General features: G+C 32.4%; 1 protein-coding gene across 1 annotated transcript in view; it reads left to right on the plus strand.

Annotated features, from left to right (window-relative positions):
- LOC123305652 (Down syndrome cell adhesion molecule-like protein Dscam2) overlaps positions 1-20,132 on the plus strand; it is a 140,708-nt gene that overhangs the window by 105,458 nt on the left and 15,118 nt on the right. The window contains 7 exon segments of the mRNA XM_044887428.1: positions 5,236-5,370; positions 10,672-10,696; positions 11,391-11,536; positions 18,276-18,395; positions 18,461-19,451; positions 19,665-19,906; positions 19,966-20,121. Coding sequence (XP_044743363.1) covers positions 5,236-5,370; positions 10,672-10,696; positions 11,391-11,536; positions 18,276-18,395; positions 18,461-19,451; positions 19,665-19,906; positions 19,966-20,121 — 1,815 coding nt within the window.

A 20,132-nucleotide genomic window follows, 5' to 3' on the forward strand; every position in this document is an offset into this window, starting at 1 on the left:
GAAAATTTTCTAGACTTTACTTGAAAAAATGTATGAGCCTTAATGTAACGAACTCGCGTGGTCGTCACGGTAAAAAGTCGAAACTAAACACTAAAAATTCAATCAGAATTCAACCTGCCTGGTGGGTAAGTGGTCTCGGTGCTAAGATGCTATTCAGAAAACCAGGGTTCGAAACCCAAACCAGTCATAATATTTTCTTATAATAGTTTTTTATACCCACATTAATAATTTCAAAAAAAAAAACACAGTTATTCCAAATTTTTAGGTTTTCACTTCTGTCGACAGTTCTCATGACTGCCTATCTTTTTTTTAAACAAATAGAAAGAAACAAAGAAGTAACACATAAGTCGAAACTCGAACCCGGGTCCTCTAGATATTTTGGACCCCCGATTTTGGATGTCGGCAACTCCGTTTTTAAGTTTCAAGTTTACACTTCTGTCGACTCACAGAATGATTGACTATCTTTTTTTTATTTTAAGCAAATATAAAGAAACAAAAAAGTTACACAGCAACCAAGATTCGAACGCGGGTCCTCTAAATATCCTGTCAAGGACGCAGCCAACTCCGTCACTTCTGTTCTATATTAGTGACTCAATTATATGTATGGGAACCTTAACCGAAACCAAAAATCAATGTATTGTGTCCGGAGACCTTTGTTTTTTTTAATCGAGCGTAGATATGAAAAACTGACTTCAACTATTATTGATACCAATATTATTTCACCCATCTGCAGCATTAAATATAACATAATTTTTTTTCTCTTTTAACTACAGTGTTTTGGTTTTATTTGATTTTAATTTTAATCACACATAATTGAGTTTTGTGTTATTATATTTGCTTTGAGCCGCTCGTTTGTAATTCTTTATTCAGATCATCAACGCTTCTTTTTGATAGGAAAAACGATTTAGTTTATAGATTTTTATTTATACTCATCAAATCATGCTACGAATATGCCACACAAGATGAATATTAGCCAGGAATACCAACTTGAAAGATGTAAATTCATTATGGGTGAAATGTCATTTGAATTTTGCTGGATTTTTAATGTTCTTTTTCAAAATGTTCACAGTTGCCCCACATATCACACCTTTTGCTTTTGATGGTCCAGTTAATGCCGGTGATAGCGTACAATTAAATTGTTATGTGCCAAAGGGCGATAAACCGTTACGAATTGAGTGGCATTTTCATGGATATGATACTAAATCTCATGCTTTAGGCATTAGTACATCAATGTTTGGTGATAGATCAAATATACTTAGCATAAATGCTGTAGGCCCTGGTCATCAGGGTGAATTTACTTGTGTTGCTAGTAATTTGGCAGGGATTGCTAATTATTCGGCTATTTTAAATGTTAATGGTATTTCAAACTTCCATTATATATTTTTTTTAGCCCATTTTTATTCGATTATTTTTACTTTTCTCCTTCAAATTTAACCAAAAATTATTCGAAAATAATATACCTTGGAAATTAAATTTTTCCCTTAATTAGTGAAACCACAAATTTTCCCGTTCACATTTGGAGATGAACCATTAAATTCAGAAGAAACAGTATCCATTACCTGCGCTGTCAATAAGGGTGATCTCCCAATAAAAATAAATTGGACATTAAATAATGTCCCAGTTGAGAAAGTTTACGGTGTTAAAGTAAATCAAATGTCATCCAGAGCTAGTTTATTAAATATTGAATCCATAACGGATGAACATAGTGGCGAATATAAATGTATTGCCGAAAATAAGGCTGGAATTGTTGAGTATGCAACAGTTTTAGCAGTCAATGGTAAACAAGCCACGAAACAATTAAATTATTTGCCTACAAATTATTATAGTATGAAAGAAACACATCCCTGAAACTCATGGAGAGGACTAAGATTCGAGCCCTGAGGGATGCAATTTTTTTTCATACTCTCTTAATTTAAAATCTATGTGGTTTCTGTTCAAATTTTTGTTTATTTTGTAATCCATTTTATTATTTTACTCCAAATTAATCCAAAAAAAATTTTACACAGTTCCACCACAAATTTTACCATTCTCATTTGGTGATGAACCGGTGAATGCTGGTGAAATGACCTCAGTGAATTGTGCAGTAAATAAAGGGGACTTACCAATTACAATCAATTGGTTATTAAATGATAAAATAATTGATATTAAAACCAGGAGTGATATTTACATAAGTCAAACGTCCCGACGCACAAGCATGCTAAATATTGATTCAATAAATGCTGATCATGCTGGCGAATACACTTGTATTGCAAATAATAGCGCTGGGACTGTTGAATTTAGAGCACATTTAACAGTTAACGGTATTTTTATTTTTTTACTTTTTTTCTTATCTTTGTGTTCGTCGTAGATTTTGTGTTCTTTATTTTAATTTTGTAATTTTATCCTATCCTGTTTAGTTCCTTTGTCAGTCAATTCTCAAGATAAAATTTCTTTGCTAGCGAATCAAATTACTGGTGCTCTTGTCTTCAATTTCACTTCTTTTGCCTTCAGGTAAACAGAGAATAGCGAGGAAGCAATTAGCCCAACCTTAAATACTGTCTCTTGACTTTAGACAAGAGCAAAATAAAAAGTTTTGCCAGGTTCCTACAAACCAATCTGTACAACACATTGCTTGTTCTTTCTGGCCCTTGTTCAAGCTGGTCCTTATAAACACCTCACCCTGAGCGAAATTTATTAACAGTGGCCGAATGTTTTGTTCATAGATCCCTGTTTTAAAAATGTCTCAATATTTTAAGCTATTCTTTACGCCTTTGGATTCAAAAGAAGCCGTTCAAAATAGTCATTTGGTTTAGCATAGGTCAGAATATAGGGGAAAGTGCTCTATAATGATCCCTCAGAGAAAGTAGAATGGTCCCTCGTTGTTTTAAGTGAACCATTTAAGACGCCTAGTATATTTATCGATAGATGGGGCCTCCACGTTATCAAATGAATCGTTCCACAAAGACTTACTGCTTTTAATTTTACTAAAATAAGAAAATGAAATTCATTTAACGTTTTTTCCAAATTTACTCAAAACAGTTCCCCCACAAATATCACAATTTGATTTTGGTGATGCTCCAATCAATTCTGGTGAAATGGCCACTGTTCAGTGTGCTGTAATCAAAGGTGATTATCCAATGAATATAACATGGAGTCATAACGGTCACATAATCAAAGAAACAGATAATTATGGCATTTCAACTACACGCATTAATAAGCGTTTAAGTTCGTTAAGTATAGAAGACGCTCAAGCCGAGCATAGCGGAGACTATACATGTACGGTTACAAATGAAGCAGGCTCAATTTCATATACGGCTACTTTAGCCATTAATGGTATTACATTTTATAAACTCAAATTTTCGATGTTTTTTTGGTGTATTTTATTTATTTTTGTGTTCTTTCCATTTTTTATTCCACAAAACCAATTTTGATAATTTTTATAGTTTTACCACACATAATTCCATTTGGTATTGAAGAAGAATTAAACACTGGCGATAGTGCCCAATTAACATGTCATGTATCAAAAGGTGATAAACCGTTAAAAATCTCATGGTATTTCCATGGTGCTGATTTATCATCCCATATGGGAATATCAACGGTTCAAGTGGGTGAACGAACTAGTTTCTTATCGATTTTATCAGTAAACGCTGGTCATAATGGGAATTATACATGTACAGCTAGTAATCCAGCAGGAACACAAAGTTATACAACATCCATTCGCGTCAATGGTATATGCAAAACTCACAAACCGTTTTAAAAACACTAACCCCCACTAAAAAAGTATTTAGGGTTTGGAATCTCATAGTACGTAAAATTTTATCCTTAAATGGTTTCTAGATGTGCTTTAGTGTAGGTTTCGCGCTGAGTGGGTTTCGTATGCATTCACAGGTCTCGCCGAACAATAAGTGTATTTTGACACGCTGAACTCGAATTTTTAACTTACTCATCCCTCAGAGTGGGGTGAAATTTGTTATAAACAATTTAATTGTTTATACGGCCATAGGACGTTTCAAACCAAGCGCTGCGCGCCGACCTGATGCAATATCATTTTTGTTTTATAATTTGAACCATATCTCCGGTTTTATTGGTCGTATCAAGACGAATAAACAAAAGAAATATTTAGATGTAAAAAGACTCTAATTGCGTTGGTAAATAAAAATTCAAAATAGGAAAATGAATCTAATTTCGCCTTAAACCAACGAAGGTTCTATTAGAAGAACCAGTTATTTATTCAATTAAGCGACGTTTCGACCACGTTTGGGTCATTTTCAAGCTCTACTTGTTAACATTGCTTATTTCTATAGTCGACTAGTATCACTATTGCCTAACAACTATCTGTAAAATATCAAAACGACATTAGCTTTTCATGTCATACATGAAATTAGAGGTTATGTTTTGTCATTAAAACTTTTCATGTCATAATTATGAAACAAACCTCTTTCTTCAATCTGACTTTTGACGAATAAAATAAACAGATACTTAAAAAGATTTTGGTTTTGTCAGACGTTGTCATAATAAAATTTAGTAATAATAATTAAACATTATCACAGTTAGTTCTTTGGTGTTGTTGACAGTCGACGTCAACATAGCGACACGTCGACTGTCAACAACACGTACTGTCACTGTCAATGACCGTATAAAAACTTAATTTATTTATAACAAATTCCCCCCCCCCACTCGGGGCAATAAGCAAGAAAATTCGGATTAATCGGGCCAAAATACGTCGAAATACACTCCTTGTTGGGTAGGACCTGTAAATGCATACGAAACCCACTCAGCGCCCACACTACTTAGAATTTTGGTTGTATTAATTTAATCCAAGTAATTTGTTCCTAAACCTATAAACCTATCTTTTAGAACTACCAAAAATTCTTCCTTTCACATTTGGGGATGTACCTTTAAATTCTGGTCAATTGACATCCATAACATGTGCCGTTATCAGCGGTGATAAACCATTAAAAATTGGTTGGCATTTAAATGGACGAAATATCACTGTTTACGATGAAATTATGATAATACCTGCTGGCGATTCAGTATCAGTTTTAACTATAACAAATATTCAATCTCATCACGCTGGTAACTACACGTGTTTAGTAAACAATGACGTCGGCATGACGTCACAATCGTCGATTTTACTTGTAAATGGTATAGTTCTATTAATAATCTACAAGTTGGTATTACTGTGTTATTCAATTGTTTTTTTTATTTATTCTCTCAATTTGTTTATAAAAATGTTCAGTTTTCAATCCAATTTAGTTCCACCACAATTAATACCCTTCGATTTCGGTGATGAGCCAATTGATGCTGGCGATTTAACAACAGTACAATGTGCTGTGGCAAAAGGTGACTATCCAATTGATTTGAATTGGAGTCTTAATGGACAACCCATTCGTAAAGAGGACGGTATTCGAATTGCTAAACATAATAAAAAAGTTTCAACATTAACTATTGATTCAGCTGAAGCAATTCATAGTGGTAGATACACTTGTACAGCTTCGAATATAGCTGGATCGGTTAGCCATTCTGCAATTTTATCTATTAATGGTTTGATTTCAATAATGATTTAATTTGTTTTATGTATCTTTTTATTATTTTCGTTTTCTTACAAAAACACATCAAAATTTATGTTTTAATCCATATTACTACTACACAGTTCCACCCCAAATTATTCCATTTGATTTCGGTGAAGAACCTATCGATGCTGGTGATTTAACCGCTGTTAATTGTGCAATATCTAGGGGAGACTTTCCCATAAACATAACATGGAGTTTAAATGAGAAACCGATTCGAAACGATGATGGTATTTCAATTGAGCGAAATAAAAAAAAGGTATCAACTTTATCAATTGATTCGGCGGAAGCAATGCATAGCGGCAAATATACTTGTACCGCTTCAAATGCCGCAGGATCTGTTAGCCATTCTGCAATTTTAGCCATTAATGGTTTGAATTTTTTTCTGAATTTTAATCTGTATTTAGTTTAAACGTATTTTTCTCTGTTTAATTTTTCCACCTTCTAGTACCCCCTCAAATTATTCCTTTTGAATTTGGTGATGAACCCATCGACGCTGGTGATTTAACTATTGTAAATTGTGCTATATCTAGAGGTGACTTCCCCATAAATTTCACTTGGAGCTTAAATGATAAACCAATTAGGGAAAATGATGGAATTAATATAGAAAGGAATAAAAAGAAGGTATCAATATTATCGATTGACGCAGCAGAAGCTATTCATAGCGGAACGTACACTTGTACCGCTTCGAATGCAGCTGGGTCGGTTAGCCATTCTGCAGTATTAGCCATTAATGGTTTGATTTTATTTTATTTCCAGTAGATTTGGTTTTAATTTTAGTTTCATTTTATCCATATTAGTTCCACCCCAAATCATTCCTTTTGAATTCGGCGATGAACCGATTGACGCGGGTGATTTAACAACAGTACAATGTGCTGTGGCTAAAGGTGATTTTCCAATTAATTTTACTTGGAGCTTAAATGGAAAACCCGTTCGAGACGATGATGATGATATTTCAATCGAACGGAATAAAAAGAAAGTGTCAACTTTGACAATCGATTCAGCGGAAGCAATTCATAGTGGCACTTACACGTGTACTGCCTCGAATATAGCTGGATCCGTTAGCCATTCTGCAACACTAGCCATTAATGGTTTGAACAATTGTTCAAATATTTTTGCTGTCTTTTAGTTTTTTTTTTTTTCTTTTTAATTTTTTATCATAAATCCTCAGTTCCTCCTCAGATCATTCCCTTTGAATTTGGTGATGATCCTATTGATGCGGGAGATTTGACTACGATATCATGTGCGGTAGCAAAAGGTGATTTTCCAATAAATTTTACATGGAGTTTAAATAATAAACCGGTTAGAAGTGATGATGGTATTTCAATTGAACGCAATAAAAAGAAACTATCTATTCTAACAATTGAATCAGCGGAAGCAATTCATAGTGGGACTTATACTTGTACCGCGTCAAATGCCGCAGGATCTGTTAGCCATTCTGCTGTTTTAGCCATTAATGGTTTGATTTCAATAATTTCAATAATTTCAAAATATTTATGTTGAATTTTTTTTAAATTTATTTCTTTTGCTCCTTTTTTCTCCTATCAGTTCCACCACAAATTATTCCTTTCGATTTTGGTGACGAGCCAATCGATGCTGGCGATTTAACAACCATAAATTGCGCAATATCAAAAGGTGACTTCCCTGTTAGTATAGTTTGGAGTTTAAATGGTCAAAAAATCATAAAAGGCAATGGTATTCAAATTGTTAAAAATAACAAAAAAGTTTCAACATTAACAATTGACTCAGTTGAAGCGATTCATGCTGGCGAATATACTTGTACAGCTACGAATTTAGCAGGATCGGTAAATCATTCAACTGTATTATCAATTAATGGTTCGTTTACTTAAATAAGTTCCAAAATTAAGTAGTTTTTTGTTTTCTTTATGTTTACATTCCTAGTACCACCCCAAATTCTTCCTTTTGACTTTGGAAACGAACCTTTGGACGCTGGTGATTTGACAAGCATACAATGTGTGGTGTCTAAAGGCGATTACCCAATAAATTTAACTTGGACATTTAATGGGGAACCGATTAGAGATTATAATGCAATAAACATTGCTCAAAATAATAAAAAAGTCTCAACGTTAACCATCGAATCTGCTGAGGCTTTTCATAGTGGAAATTATTCTTGCGTAGCCACAAATTTGGCTGGATCTGTTTCTCATACATCTACGTTAATAATAAATGGTGATTGTTTTCATGTCTGATCTGTTTTCAATATTTATTTTATGTTTTTTTTTTTTTAATTTTGGCCACCATATCCAAAAAAAATAAATTATCCTAAAAATCTATATATTGGAACAATAGTTTCTCCTCAGATACAACCATTTGATTTTGGTGATGATCCAATTAATTCTGGTGAAACGGTTAGTGCTCAATGTTCAGTATCAAAAGGGGATCAACCAATGGAAATTATTTGGAGTCATAATGATCACATTTTAAAAGGCTCGGATAATTATGGTATTACAACCACGCGTATTAATAAGCGTTTAAGCTCGTTAAGTATCGAAGATGTGCAAGCCGAACATAGCGGAACATATACTTGTAATGTTACAAATAGAGCTGGCTCGGTTACATATTCAGCTAATTTAGTTATTAATGGTATTTTCAAATTTAGGACTTACTCGATCACTTTAAACCACATCGCGCTATGTAAATGAAAGGCTGTAACTAGGTCTGAAATGAATCTTTTGAATTCAAAACTCTAAGCTGCCATGACAAAGTCAATTCTCGTAGCGTTTCATTTTTGTAGCGCGTTGTAATTTACAGTGAATTTAAGACCATTTATGTTAATTTTTATTTCTTTTTATGTTCGTTTTTGTTTTTGTTAAAAATCCTTCAATACCTTTTTCTTCATGAATTTAGTGGCTCCACAAATTTTCCCATTCTCATTTGGAGACGAACCATTAAACGCTGGTGAAGCGATAAGCATACAATGTTCAATTATGAAAGGTGATTTCCCAATGGAAATAAAATGGAGTCTTAATGGACAATTACTCGAAAATAACTATGACATCACAATTAATAATATCAGTAAACGATTAAGTTCTTTAAGTATCGAATATGTTCAAGCCGAACATGCCGGTAATTACACTTGTACAGCCACAAACGAAGCGGGCTTTACGTCATATACAGCCAATTTAATTATAAATGGTATTTTCCATATGAGTAAAAATTTTTCTCTGTAGTTAGTTTATTTTTCTTTTCTGTATTTATTTTGTAACCATATTTCTCTAGTTCCTCCACAAATACTCCCGTTTAATTTTGGCGAAGAAACAGTTAACTATGCTGAACCAGCTAGTGCTTCTTGTTCGGTATTGAAGGGTGACTTTCCAATGGATATTCAGTGGTATCATAATGGTCAAATTTTAAAAGATAATGAAAATACGGGAATCACAATCACTCGTATTAATAAACGATTAAGTACTTTAAGCATTGAATTTACGCAAGCTGAACACAGCGGTGAATACACATGTACTGTTTCGAATCAAGCAGGAACTGTTTCACATTCAACAATTTTAGCCATAAATGGTACTTCATTTAAAGATAAAAATTTCCTTTTTGAACCACGGTCTTAATTTTAGAACAAACGTTAGGTATTTCTAAATCACATCTTACTAAAGTCAAATTTTGATACCTACCGTTTGGTCAAATATTTATTATAGTGTAGCTTTAGTTTTTAACAGCACATACATTTTTCTGATTCCTAGTTTTGCCACATATTATACCTTTTGGACCTGATGAAATTCTTAGTGAAGGAGATAGTATACAATTAAATTGTCACGTCTCAAAGGGTGACAAACCGATTAAAATTAGCTGGTATTTCCACGGAGAAGTTCTATCTTCCCTTACAGACATTACAACAAACGATATTGGCGATCGTACTAGTTTATTAACCATAGGCTCAATTAATGCTGGCCATAACGGAAATTATACTTGTACGGCCAGTAATTCAGCAGGGAGTCAAAGTTATACGACGACACTTCAAGTCTATGGTACTATAAACAATAACAATCCAAGCTTAGCCCCATAAAATTCATTTGATTAACACACGTAGACTAATATCATTAACGTCATATTTTTTCCTCACTAGCCCCACCAAAAATTCTCCCATTTTCATTTGGTGATGTACCATTGAATTATGGACAACCGTATACGGTGACATGCGCAGTTATTGGTGGTGATAAACCAATTACTTCATGGTGGTTATTTAATAACAAAAATATTTCGCAAACTCTTAATCAAATTAATATTGTTCCTTTGGGAGATGCTGGGTCATTGTTATCCATAACTGCCGTACATTCAGATCATGCTGGCGAATATACTTGCGTTGTTAAAAATTTAGCAGGCTTCGCTGAGCATTCTTCGAGTTTATTAGTTAATGGTATACACAAATGGGTTTCAAATAGAATAATTTTTATTTTTATTTATTTTTTACCCTTAGTTTTCAATCCAGTAAATAAAATTTCCATATTTCAGTTGTACCAAAAATTGCCCCGTTTAGTTTCGGTGAAGAACCAACATTTTTAGAAGAAACTGTTTCAATATCGTGTTCAATATCTGTTGGAGATTTACCAATAAATATCACTTGGTTCTTAAATGGAGAATCCATAACTGATGACATGGATATCACTATTACTAGGTTAGGAAAGCGTGTTAGCTCATTAACAATAGACAGTGTCTCAGCAAATCATGCTGGAAATTATACATGCTTTGCTGAAAATCATGCAGGCAGTGTCTCATTTAGTTCAGAATTAATTGTTAACGGTTGGTGAAAAATTCTAAAATGAACTTTTTTTGTATAATTTTAAGCTAATTTCCATTAATACTCCTACGTTTTTAATCCAAATATATCCATAAATTTTTATAGTACCTCCAAAAATTGCACCGTTTACATTTGGTGATACTCCGTTAAATTATGGCCAATCGGCTACCGTTCAGTGTACAATGCTTGAAGGTGATTTACCAGTAAATTTTATTTGGGCGCTAAATGGTGAATTCATTGATACGAATGATAATTTATCAATTGGAAAATTTGGTAAACGTGTTAGTGTTTTATCCATTGAATCCGTTTCTGGTAATAATGTTGGTAATTATACGTGTCAAGTGCAAAATGCAGCAGGAATTGCACGGCATAGTTCAAAGTTATTGGTCAATGGTTCGTTTTTCTTTTTTAGAAGTTTTCATAGGTCGATTTTTTGGTTCATTTTGTTTTTTTCTTTTTTTCTTTGAGCACATCCTCTTATTTGATTCTTTTCTTAGTTATTCCAGTTATTTCGCCATTTACTTTTGGTGACAAAGCTTTAAATTCTGGTCAATCGGCAAATGTACAATGTGCAATGATAGAAGGTGATTTACCGGTAAACTTTTTATGGGCACATAATGGGGAATATATTCATTCTAGTGATTCAGTAACAATTGGGAAATTTGGTAAAAAAATTAGTTTCCTGTCAATTGATTCTGTAACTGCTGAAGATATTGGCAATTATACTTGCCAAGTACAAAATGGTGCAGGCGTTGCAACACATACTGCGCAATTATTTGTAAATGGTTTGTTCACACACAACATCTCACACACAAAGTTTTTAACATTTTTTTTCCAAAATTTTACAATTTTATAATTTTTTTCAATCAATCCAATATATCGCCCCCTTAAAATTTCTTTGGTTTCTAATTTATAATAATTTTATTCGTAGTTACTCCAGTAATTTCGCCATTTACCTTTGGCGACAAAGCTCTAAATTCTGGTCAATCAGCAAACGTACAATGTGCAATGATTGAAGGTGATTTACCGGTAAACTTTTTATGGGCCCATAATGGGGAATATATTCATTCTAGTGATTCAGTAACAATTGGGAAATTTGGTAAAAAAATTAGTGTCTTATCAATTGACTCTGTAACTGCCGAAGATAGTGGCAACTACACGTGTCAAGTACAGAATGCCGCAGGAGTTGCAACACATACTGCACAATTATTTGTAAATGGTACAAATATTTATCGCAATAAACAAAACAAAAAATAACCCAAAAAACAAAATTTTTATAATTTTATTTTCGCCTTTTCAATAAATTTATTATTTTTACAGTCCAACCAAATATACTACCATTCCCTTTTGGTGAAAAACCTCTATATCCTGGCCATTTTATATCAGTTCAGTGTATTGTATCACAAGGAGATATGCCATTAAATTTTACATGGTTATTTAATGGTGAACCGATTGAGGAATACATGAACTTAGATATAACAACAAAACGTCGAAATTCATTATTAAGTATTGAATCGATTGATGGTAGCCATGCGGGAAACTACACTTGTATTGTGGAAAATAATGCAGGCATTGCATCACACACGGAAGAATTAAAAATTAATGGTGTGAATACACATCACAATTTTGAATGATCTCTTTTAATTCTATTATTCTCATAAATATCTAACTATACAAGTTACTACTTTATAAAGAGTTCACTAACTTCTACTCGGCATTCTCATTCAGTAGAGCTCACAACAAGCATTCCATTAATATTCAACAAAAAGTGTCGTCAATCTGACGACAATTATTGGTAAGTCCTATGCCACTTGCTTTACCTACTGTGCGATTATTTAAATCGTGGTTCACAAAATTTATCGTAGAAGGCATTAATTTTCCGGCGATGTTAGACCAACTACAACTATTTCATTCATCAGTTTACTCCGTAACTTTCAATAGCGGCGGAAATTAGGATCTCGCGATTAAGAAGTTAGTGAATTCTTCTATGGAATGTCTAAACTAAGACTTGTAGATAAGACCACTTGTATATATTTTTCTCTAATTTCATTCAATCTTCTAACTCTACTTATTATAAATGAAAATATTTCTTTATAGTTGCACCTAAAAGTACTTCCGTTTTCATTTCGTGACAAACCGTCTTAAAACCTACAACAAGAATCATTTAGGCAAGTTCTGGTTAATTGATAATGAACCCACACCAAAAAAACGTGGTAGAATTCAAAATGGTAGGATTGATTCAATAGAAATCAATTTTAAAAGTAGGATACTCGAACTAGTGCTTTTTTTAGCAGTGAGCAATTGTGAAAATGTCTGAGCTTAATTTTATTTATTTTTGAATTTGATGTTCATTTATTTTTCTTCTGCACAAATTTTATGTTAAAAACCTCAAAAAATTTTCTTTGACCCATTATGTAATTTTGTTTATAGTTATGCCAAAAATTCTTCCCTTTTCCTTTGGAGATGCACCATCGTTTTCTGAACAGTATGCGTCTGTACAATGTCGGGTATCCGAAGGTGATATCCCTTTAGAATTTATTTGGTTATTTAATGGGCAAAATTTAACAGAATTCATGAATATTGAAATCTCAAAAACTGGAAAACGTGGTTCTGTGCTTAATATTGAGTCAATTAATGCAAATCACGCTGGCATGTATACTTGTTTAGCTAGAAATGATGCTGGCAATGCAAGCTACAGTGCTGAGCTTAAAGTAAATGGTGTGGAATTATCATAAACATATTCATTTCAATATTTTCAGTTTGTTATTTTCTTTAATTTTTATGAAAATTACTTTTTGTTTATAGTACCACCAAAAATAGTACCATTTTTCTTTGACGATCCAACATATCCTGGACAATTTGCATCAGTAAATTGTATAGTTAAAGAAGGCGATTTACCAATTCAAATTGAATGGCTTTTTAATAATGAAAATATTAGTTCCATGATGGGTATTGAAATCGTTCAAACTGGTCCTCGAATGACAATACTTAGTATTGATTCAGTTAGTGGGCAACATGCAGGCTTGTACACATGCAAAGCACAAAATTCAGCAGGTTTTGTTTCAGAAACAAAACAATTAAAAGTGAACGGTTCGAATTTTGATAAATTTTCTCTATACTTTGTGACTAAACAACATAAAAACATCATTCAATTCCAACAATTATTTTTCCCTCTAGAAAATGTGTGATAATTCGAATTTTTTCAGTTTTACCTCGTATAACGTCATTTGAATTTGAGCCAGTAATAAAAGGTCAATCAGCGCAAGCAACATGTCATGTATTTGAAGGCGATCTCCCGTTAGAAATTTATTGGACATTCCAAGGAAATAGTCTACCCCCACAATCAGGAATTACAATCAGTAAAATTGGAAAACGTGACAGCTTTTTAATAATTGATCCCGTATATCCAATTGATGCTGGCAATTATACGTGTATCGTTAAAAATGTGGCTGGTTCTGTTACACACACAGCTGAGTTAATGGTTCAGGGTATTTTGCTGATCAAATAATCAATTTTACGAGAGTGATTAAATTAACCCATATTTTTGGCTATTTGCGTGTGTGGAAAAAAGGCATTCATTCATTTTTTTATAACTCTTGCAATTCCATTCAGGAAATTTTAATATTGAGATAAAAATATTAAAGTTTTCAGAGAGACTGATAGTGGGTCACATCAAAAATGCTATTATATGGATTTAAGAAAGATTTGTAGGGCGATTCATGACTATCTAAACTAAAAGTAAACAAGCATGGTATGAAAGATGAAGTCTTCTCCGGGAGTGAAACTCCTTGTGAGTATAAACTTCAATACATAGCAAGTAGAAAAAAAAAACGATTAAGAAATTGGAAAAGGTAGTCTTACTTAATTCTTGGACAAGATTTTATCTTTCATAAAAGCCTTAGCTATGTAGTCATTGAGTCTTGCAAATTTATTTAAAATCCACATAACAGCATCCACATTTGATGGGACGAATTCTCAGTCTATCAATAAGGTTTTCATATTTGGCTTGGTTTTGTGTGACACCCCGTTTTTTCATTCATTAACATGTTTTCAGTGGAACCCAAAATTGAACCGTTTGTATTTAACCAAAATGGTATTGTGAACGAAGGTGATTCCTTAAAAATATTTTGTACAGTGATCAGAGGTGATATGCCATTAAATATTTATTGGATGAAAGACAATAAAACATTAACCGATTCAAGGTTTATACAAAAATTCGATGATACATCACTTTTATTACGTTTGACATATTTAACTTTAAACGATGCTGGCACATATACTTGTGTTGCATCAAATCCAGCTGGAGTTGATAGGTATTCTTCTTCACTTAATGTCAAAGGTTTGACATAAATGTTATTAAAACCATATCACCAATTTTTCATTGTTATTTTTTAGTTTTCATTTTTCTTGTCAATTCCCTTCAATTTGTTTATGGTGTCTTCAGTTACATTTTTGTTTTTTCAGTTATGCCACAAATTGAACCATTTCATTTTAATGAGAATGGTCTTAATGGTGGGGGTTCTGCTACATTAGTATGCACTGTCACATCTGGGGACACGCCTTTAACAATTGTTTGGTTAAAGGATAATAAAACTATCGAACATAACCACATTGTACAAAAACTCGATGATACTACAAGTTTATTACGATTATCGCATGTAACACTCGAAGATGCAGGAAATTATACATGCACTGCCTCCAATTCAGCTGGAAGTGTTTCACGTTATTCTATTCTTAAGGTGAAAGGTTCGCGTTCACAGCAAACACTCACACAATCACTTCACAACATGTACCTTTTTTTGAATTTTTTAAACCAATTTTTTGTTTTTTGTTATAAAAATCCCTTAACCTCTTTCAATAACAGAGTTGCCACAAATTGAACCCTTCAGTTTTAATCAAAATGGTATAAATGGCGGCGGTTCCACAAAATTAATGTGTACAGTTATTGCCGGTGATTTTCCAATGAGTATTATTTGGCAAAAGAATAATCAAACGATCAATAACTATCGGGTGGCTCAAAAAATTGACGATACCACGGTTTTATTACGTTTAGTACATTTAACATTAGACGATGCTGGAGAATATACATGCGTTGCGTCAAATCAAGCTGGCATTGCTAGGTATTCATCTTTGCTCATTGTCAAAGGTTAGGATTAGGTCTTCATTTCCATTGCACCAATTTTTTTTTCGTCATATTCATACACACACAATACATCATACACTTCACCCATTTCAAATTTCATCTTCATTGATTTTTTTGGTTTTTTGGAAAAATAATTCCGTTTTCTTTTCGATTTTTGTTATTTTTTCTGTCAACCAGCCTTTATAAAAAAAATGTTTTTGAAAAAACAGTTGAAAGAAGTAATGTAAAATTTGTGTATATTTAGAATTGCCGATGGTAATTCCAATGTCGTTCCCATCCGAGTATCACAGCGAAGGTGATTACGTCCAATTGAATTGTATCGTAACCAAAGGTGATATGCCAATCACATTTTCATGGTATATGAATCATCGTAAATTACACCCTTCCATGGGTGTTAGCGTCATGAATGTTGGACGGCAAACCAGCATTTTAATTATACAAAATATTGAATTTAGACATGCTGGCTTATACACATGCGAAGCCCATAATAGTGCTGGCCGTGTTAATGAAACGGCTGAGCTTGTTGTTAAGGGTATATAGTGGATTTTTTGTTTTTTGATTAAAAAAAATTTTTTCTTAGTTCCAATTTTTTTAAGTTTTTTCTTTATTTGGAAAAGTTTTTTTATTTCGTTACGTGTTGTTGCTTTCAAATATTTGATTTTGAACCTATGTTGCTTGCACTCCTGCGATTTTTTGTCACAAAATTAGCTGAATTAATTCAAATTGAGTTTCACACACGAAATATTTTTTAAATATGCCGCTTTTTTTCTGCACAATATTGTTTTATATATATATAATTGCAAATAAATCGAACGATTTATTTTTGTTTCGTTTTTGTTTCAAAAAGGCTTTCTTTGTTCGTTTTATATTCAGTTTAGGTTCAACGTAAAAAAAAAGAACAGGCTGGAAATCAACGAATTAATTTGAAAATAAAAAAAATGTCTTCATTTCAATTTTTTAGAGGCTAATTTATATTAAAATTTAAATTGAATTATCAAGAGGATATTATAATATTGCAACTGATCCATTATTATATTCCTTTATACTTCCTGTATCATGTTATCCTGATATCAGTTGCTGTATATATACAAACGATAGTAGGGACTTTCCACCAATACATCATTTATTCCTGTCATACCTACGATCTCACCTGTAATTTCATTTATTTTTTGTTTTGTACTAACATTTTGTTTGTAGATTGTAGAAATGTAGTTTTTTTTATTATTTTTATTTTCATACTTTTTTAACTTTTACTTTCATTGATTTAATCCTGGTTAACTCATTTTTTTTATTTTTCACTTTTGGTTTTTCTTTTAGTTTCATTTTTTTTTTTATGTTTGTAAAATTTATCAAATAATATTTATGCATTTTTAAAAGCGAAGTTTAATTTAAGGTGATTCTTTATAACAAAAAATTTCCGAATCACACCCAAAGAAATAACGGAAGTTTTTTCCGTTTTAATTCTTAAAATTTGACAAGTCTTCAAATTCTTTTTATCGATTTGGAACTTTTTTGTAGCCATACTGATCATTTTTTCAACTTGATCCAAAAAGTCAACTTACCTTTGAGTCATCTAAAATAAAATTTCAAAATTATTTAAGTTACAAATTGTATTCGCAGTTAAAAATGCATTGATATTAGTGGAAATAAGATCATAATTTTATCATTATGTCATGCTTCAAATAAACTAATTTTTTCAAAATTTCAGTACACAAGAGGCATTTTTTTCGTCTCTCAATTTTCACAAAGGAACAATACACGATACTTTTCTAATTTTCCTTTTGTACTATCTTGTCTCATGTGTACTTAATTTCTAAATGATTTCATTGTGATTTTATTTTCCATTTCATTTAGATTTAAGTTATGAAGCAAAATTTATTTATCAAATTTTTATCTAGTTTTGAATTCCAACCATCCGTGTATTTTTCTACTTTCAAATCTCGTGTTTGTAGAAAATTGATTAAATTTTAAAGTATAAACTAGCTCCTCCATATGAGTGGATTGAACTAAAAAATGAAGATTTTATTTAGTTCCCAGCCACTTATTCTGGGGCGCTGGGAATGCTTCAATACTTGAAAGTTATTTTAGGCCATATATATCCTCTATCCAGTTATATAGAGATCCGTGTAGATGACGTATGATACGTCGACTGCGTGGTTACTTACTGCGCATATATCATTTTCATTCTGCTATCATTATTCCAATTTATAAATTTATTTTTATTTATTTCCAAAAGGGTAAACAAATTTTGCTTCCTTTTAAATTTTAAAAGCAAACTTTGATATAGTTTGTTTTATAATTTTCTAAAAGTCGAGTTAATAAATTTTTTTTCTCCAACTAACGTATTTCGCATGCGTTTTTATGTGTCGCGATGATTTTGAATTGTTTTAAAACTAAATCAAAGTTTCAAAATATACAGTGATTGATAAATTACGTTACATCTTAATCGAACGTTTGGGAAACTAAAGAAAAGGTGAAGCTTTTATTGTATTCAAATTTTAGTACGTCAATAGCGACGTTGGTGTCGAGAACAAGTAGTAAAACTTCTTTGATATCAGCGCCGTCATTAAATGTCTAAAATTAACTTCAATAAAATAGTTTCCAGACCTTCTACGGTTCAGACCATGTTTCAAATAAAAAATTGTTTTCTCTACTTTATCAATCACTATACTTCAAAAATGAATCAAAATTTCAAATTTTTCATCAAAATTTAATGCACGATCCATTTTTGGCTTTTAAATTTTAAATAACATTCGACTAAACATTTGGATGGTTCCCAAAATCAAAAAATTAACCAAAATATTCAATATTTTAGTTCCACCAAGATGGATCTTAGAACCTACTGACAAAGCTTTTGCACAAGGTTCTGATGCTAAAATTGAATGTAAAGCTGATGGTTTTCCCAGACCAATGGTTACATGGAAAAAAGCTGCAGGTTAGTTTTGGGAATGCTATAAAAAAACTTTGACCATAAATACTAAACGTTAAATAAATTTTTAGGGAAAACACCCGGAGATTATAAAGATTTTAAACCAAATAACCCAGATATCAAAGTTGAAGAAGGTACATTGACGATTAATAATATCCAAAAAGCTAACGAAGGTCATTATTTATGTGAGGCTGTGAATGGTATCGGTTCTGGTTTATCAGCAGTTATTTACATTAGCGTACAAGCTCCACCTCAATTCGATATCAAATTACGTAATCAAACAGCACGAAGAGGCGAACCTACAGTATTACAATGTGAAGCAAAAGGTGAAAAACCAATTGGAATCTTATGGAACATGAATAATAAACGACTCGAACCAAAATCTGATAATCGTTATACAATTCGTGAAGAAATTTTACCAAATGGTGTACTCTCCGACTTAAGTATTAAACGAACAGAACGAGCTGATTCGGCTTTATTCACTTGTGTAGCAACAAACGCATTCGGTAGTGATGACACTAGTATTAATATGATTGTACAGGAAGTACCTGAAGTACCATATGGAACTAAAGTTTTGGATAAAAATGGACGATCTGTTGAATTATCGTGGGCTGCACCTTATGATGGAAATTCACCAATTACACGTTTCGTTATTGAATATAAAATTAGTCGTGGAACATGGGAAGCTGATACTGATCGAGTTTTAGTTCCTGGTCAACAGACGGAAGCCGGTGTTTATAATTTACGACCAGCTACAACATATCATTTAAGAATTATTGCTCAAAATGAAATTGGATCATCTGATCCATCAGAACCAGTTACAATTATCACTGCCGAAGAAGTGCCTAGTGGACCACCAACTGATATCAAAGTAGAACCATTAGATCAACATACATTGAAAGTTTGGTGGAAGCCACCTGTACGATCAGAATGGAATGGAGAAATTTTAGGATATTATGTTGGATATAAACTTGCATCGTCCGATAAACCATATTTATTTGAAACTGTTGATTTTAGTAAAGAAGAAGGCAAGGAACATCATTTACAAATTGGAAATTTAAAGTAAGTTTAATTGTAACTGCATAGTTTGGAACCTATTTTAGTAATTATATGAATACAAGTTAATTTTGTCCATTTCACAATTGGAGCAGTAGTTTTCAAGATATCAATAAAAATCGCTTTAAATTTATTTGAGATTGTTTCTATTTTTTCTAAGGGGTAGTTACTCCCAAATTATTTTAGAACAGAATCTAAGAAACTTTTTTATTCTTTCAGAACGTACACACAATATTCAGTAGTAGTGCAAGCTTTTAACAAAATTGGTGCAGGTCCAATGTCCAAGGATTATAAACAATACACTGCCGAAGGTATTCCAGAACAGCCACCACAAGATACCACCTGTACAACATTAACATCACAAACAATTCGAGTCTCTTGGGTCTCCCCTCCATTAACTTCAGCCAATGGTGTTATCAAAGGATACAAAGTTATTTATGGTCCAAGTGAATCATGGTTCGGTAAGTTTACAATGCCCTCGAAACTTGGAACACGTTGCCTAAATAATTATTAATTTTAGATGAAAATACAAAAGATGCAAAAATTACCGCCTCCAGTGAAACAATTTTACATGGATTACGAAAATACACAAATTATAGCATGCAAGTTTTAGCTTATACTTCTGGAGGAGACGGTGTTCGAAGCGCACCAATTCATTGTCAAACTGAACAAGATGGTAAGTTTTTG

The sequence above is a fragment of the Chrysoperla carnea genome, chromosome 1, assembly GCF_905475395.1.
Source record: "Chrysoperla carnea chromosome 1, inChrCarn1.1, whole genome shotgun sequence".
Lineage (NCBI taxonomy): Eukaryota > Metazoa > Arthropoda > Insecta > Neuroptera > Chrysopidae > Chrysoperla > Chrysoperla carnea.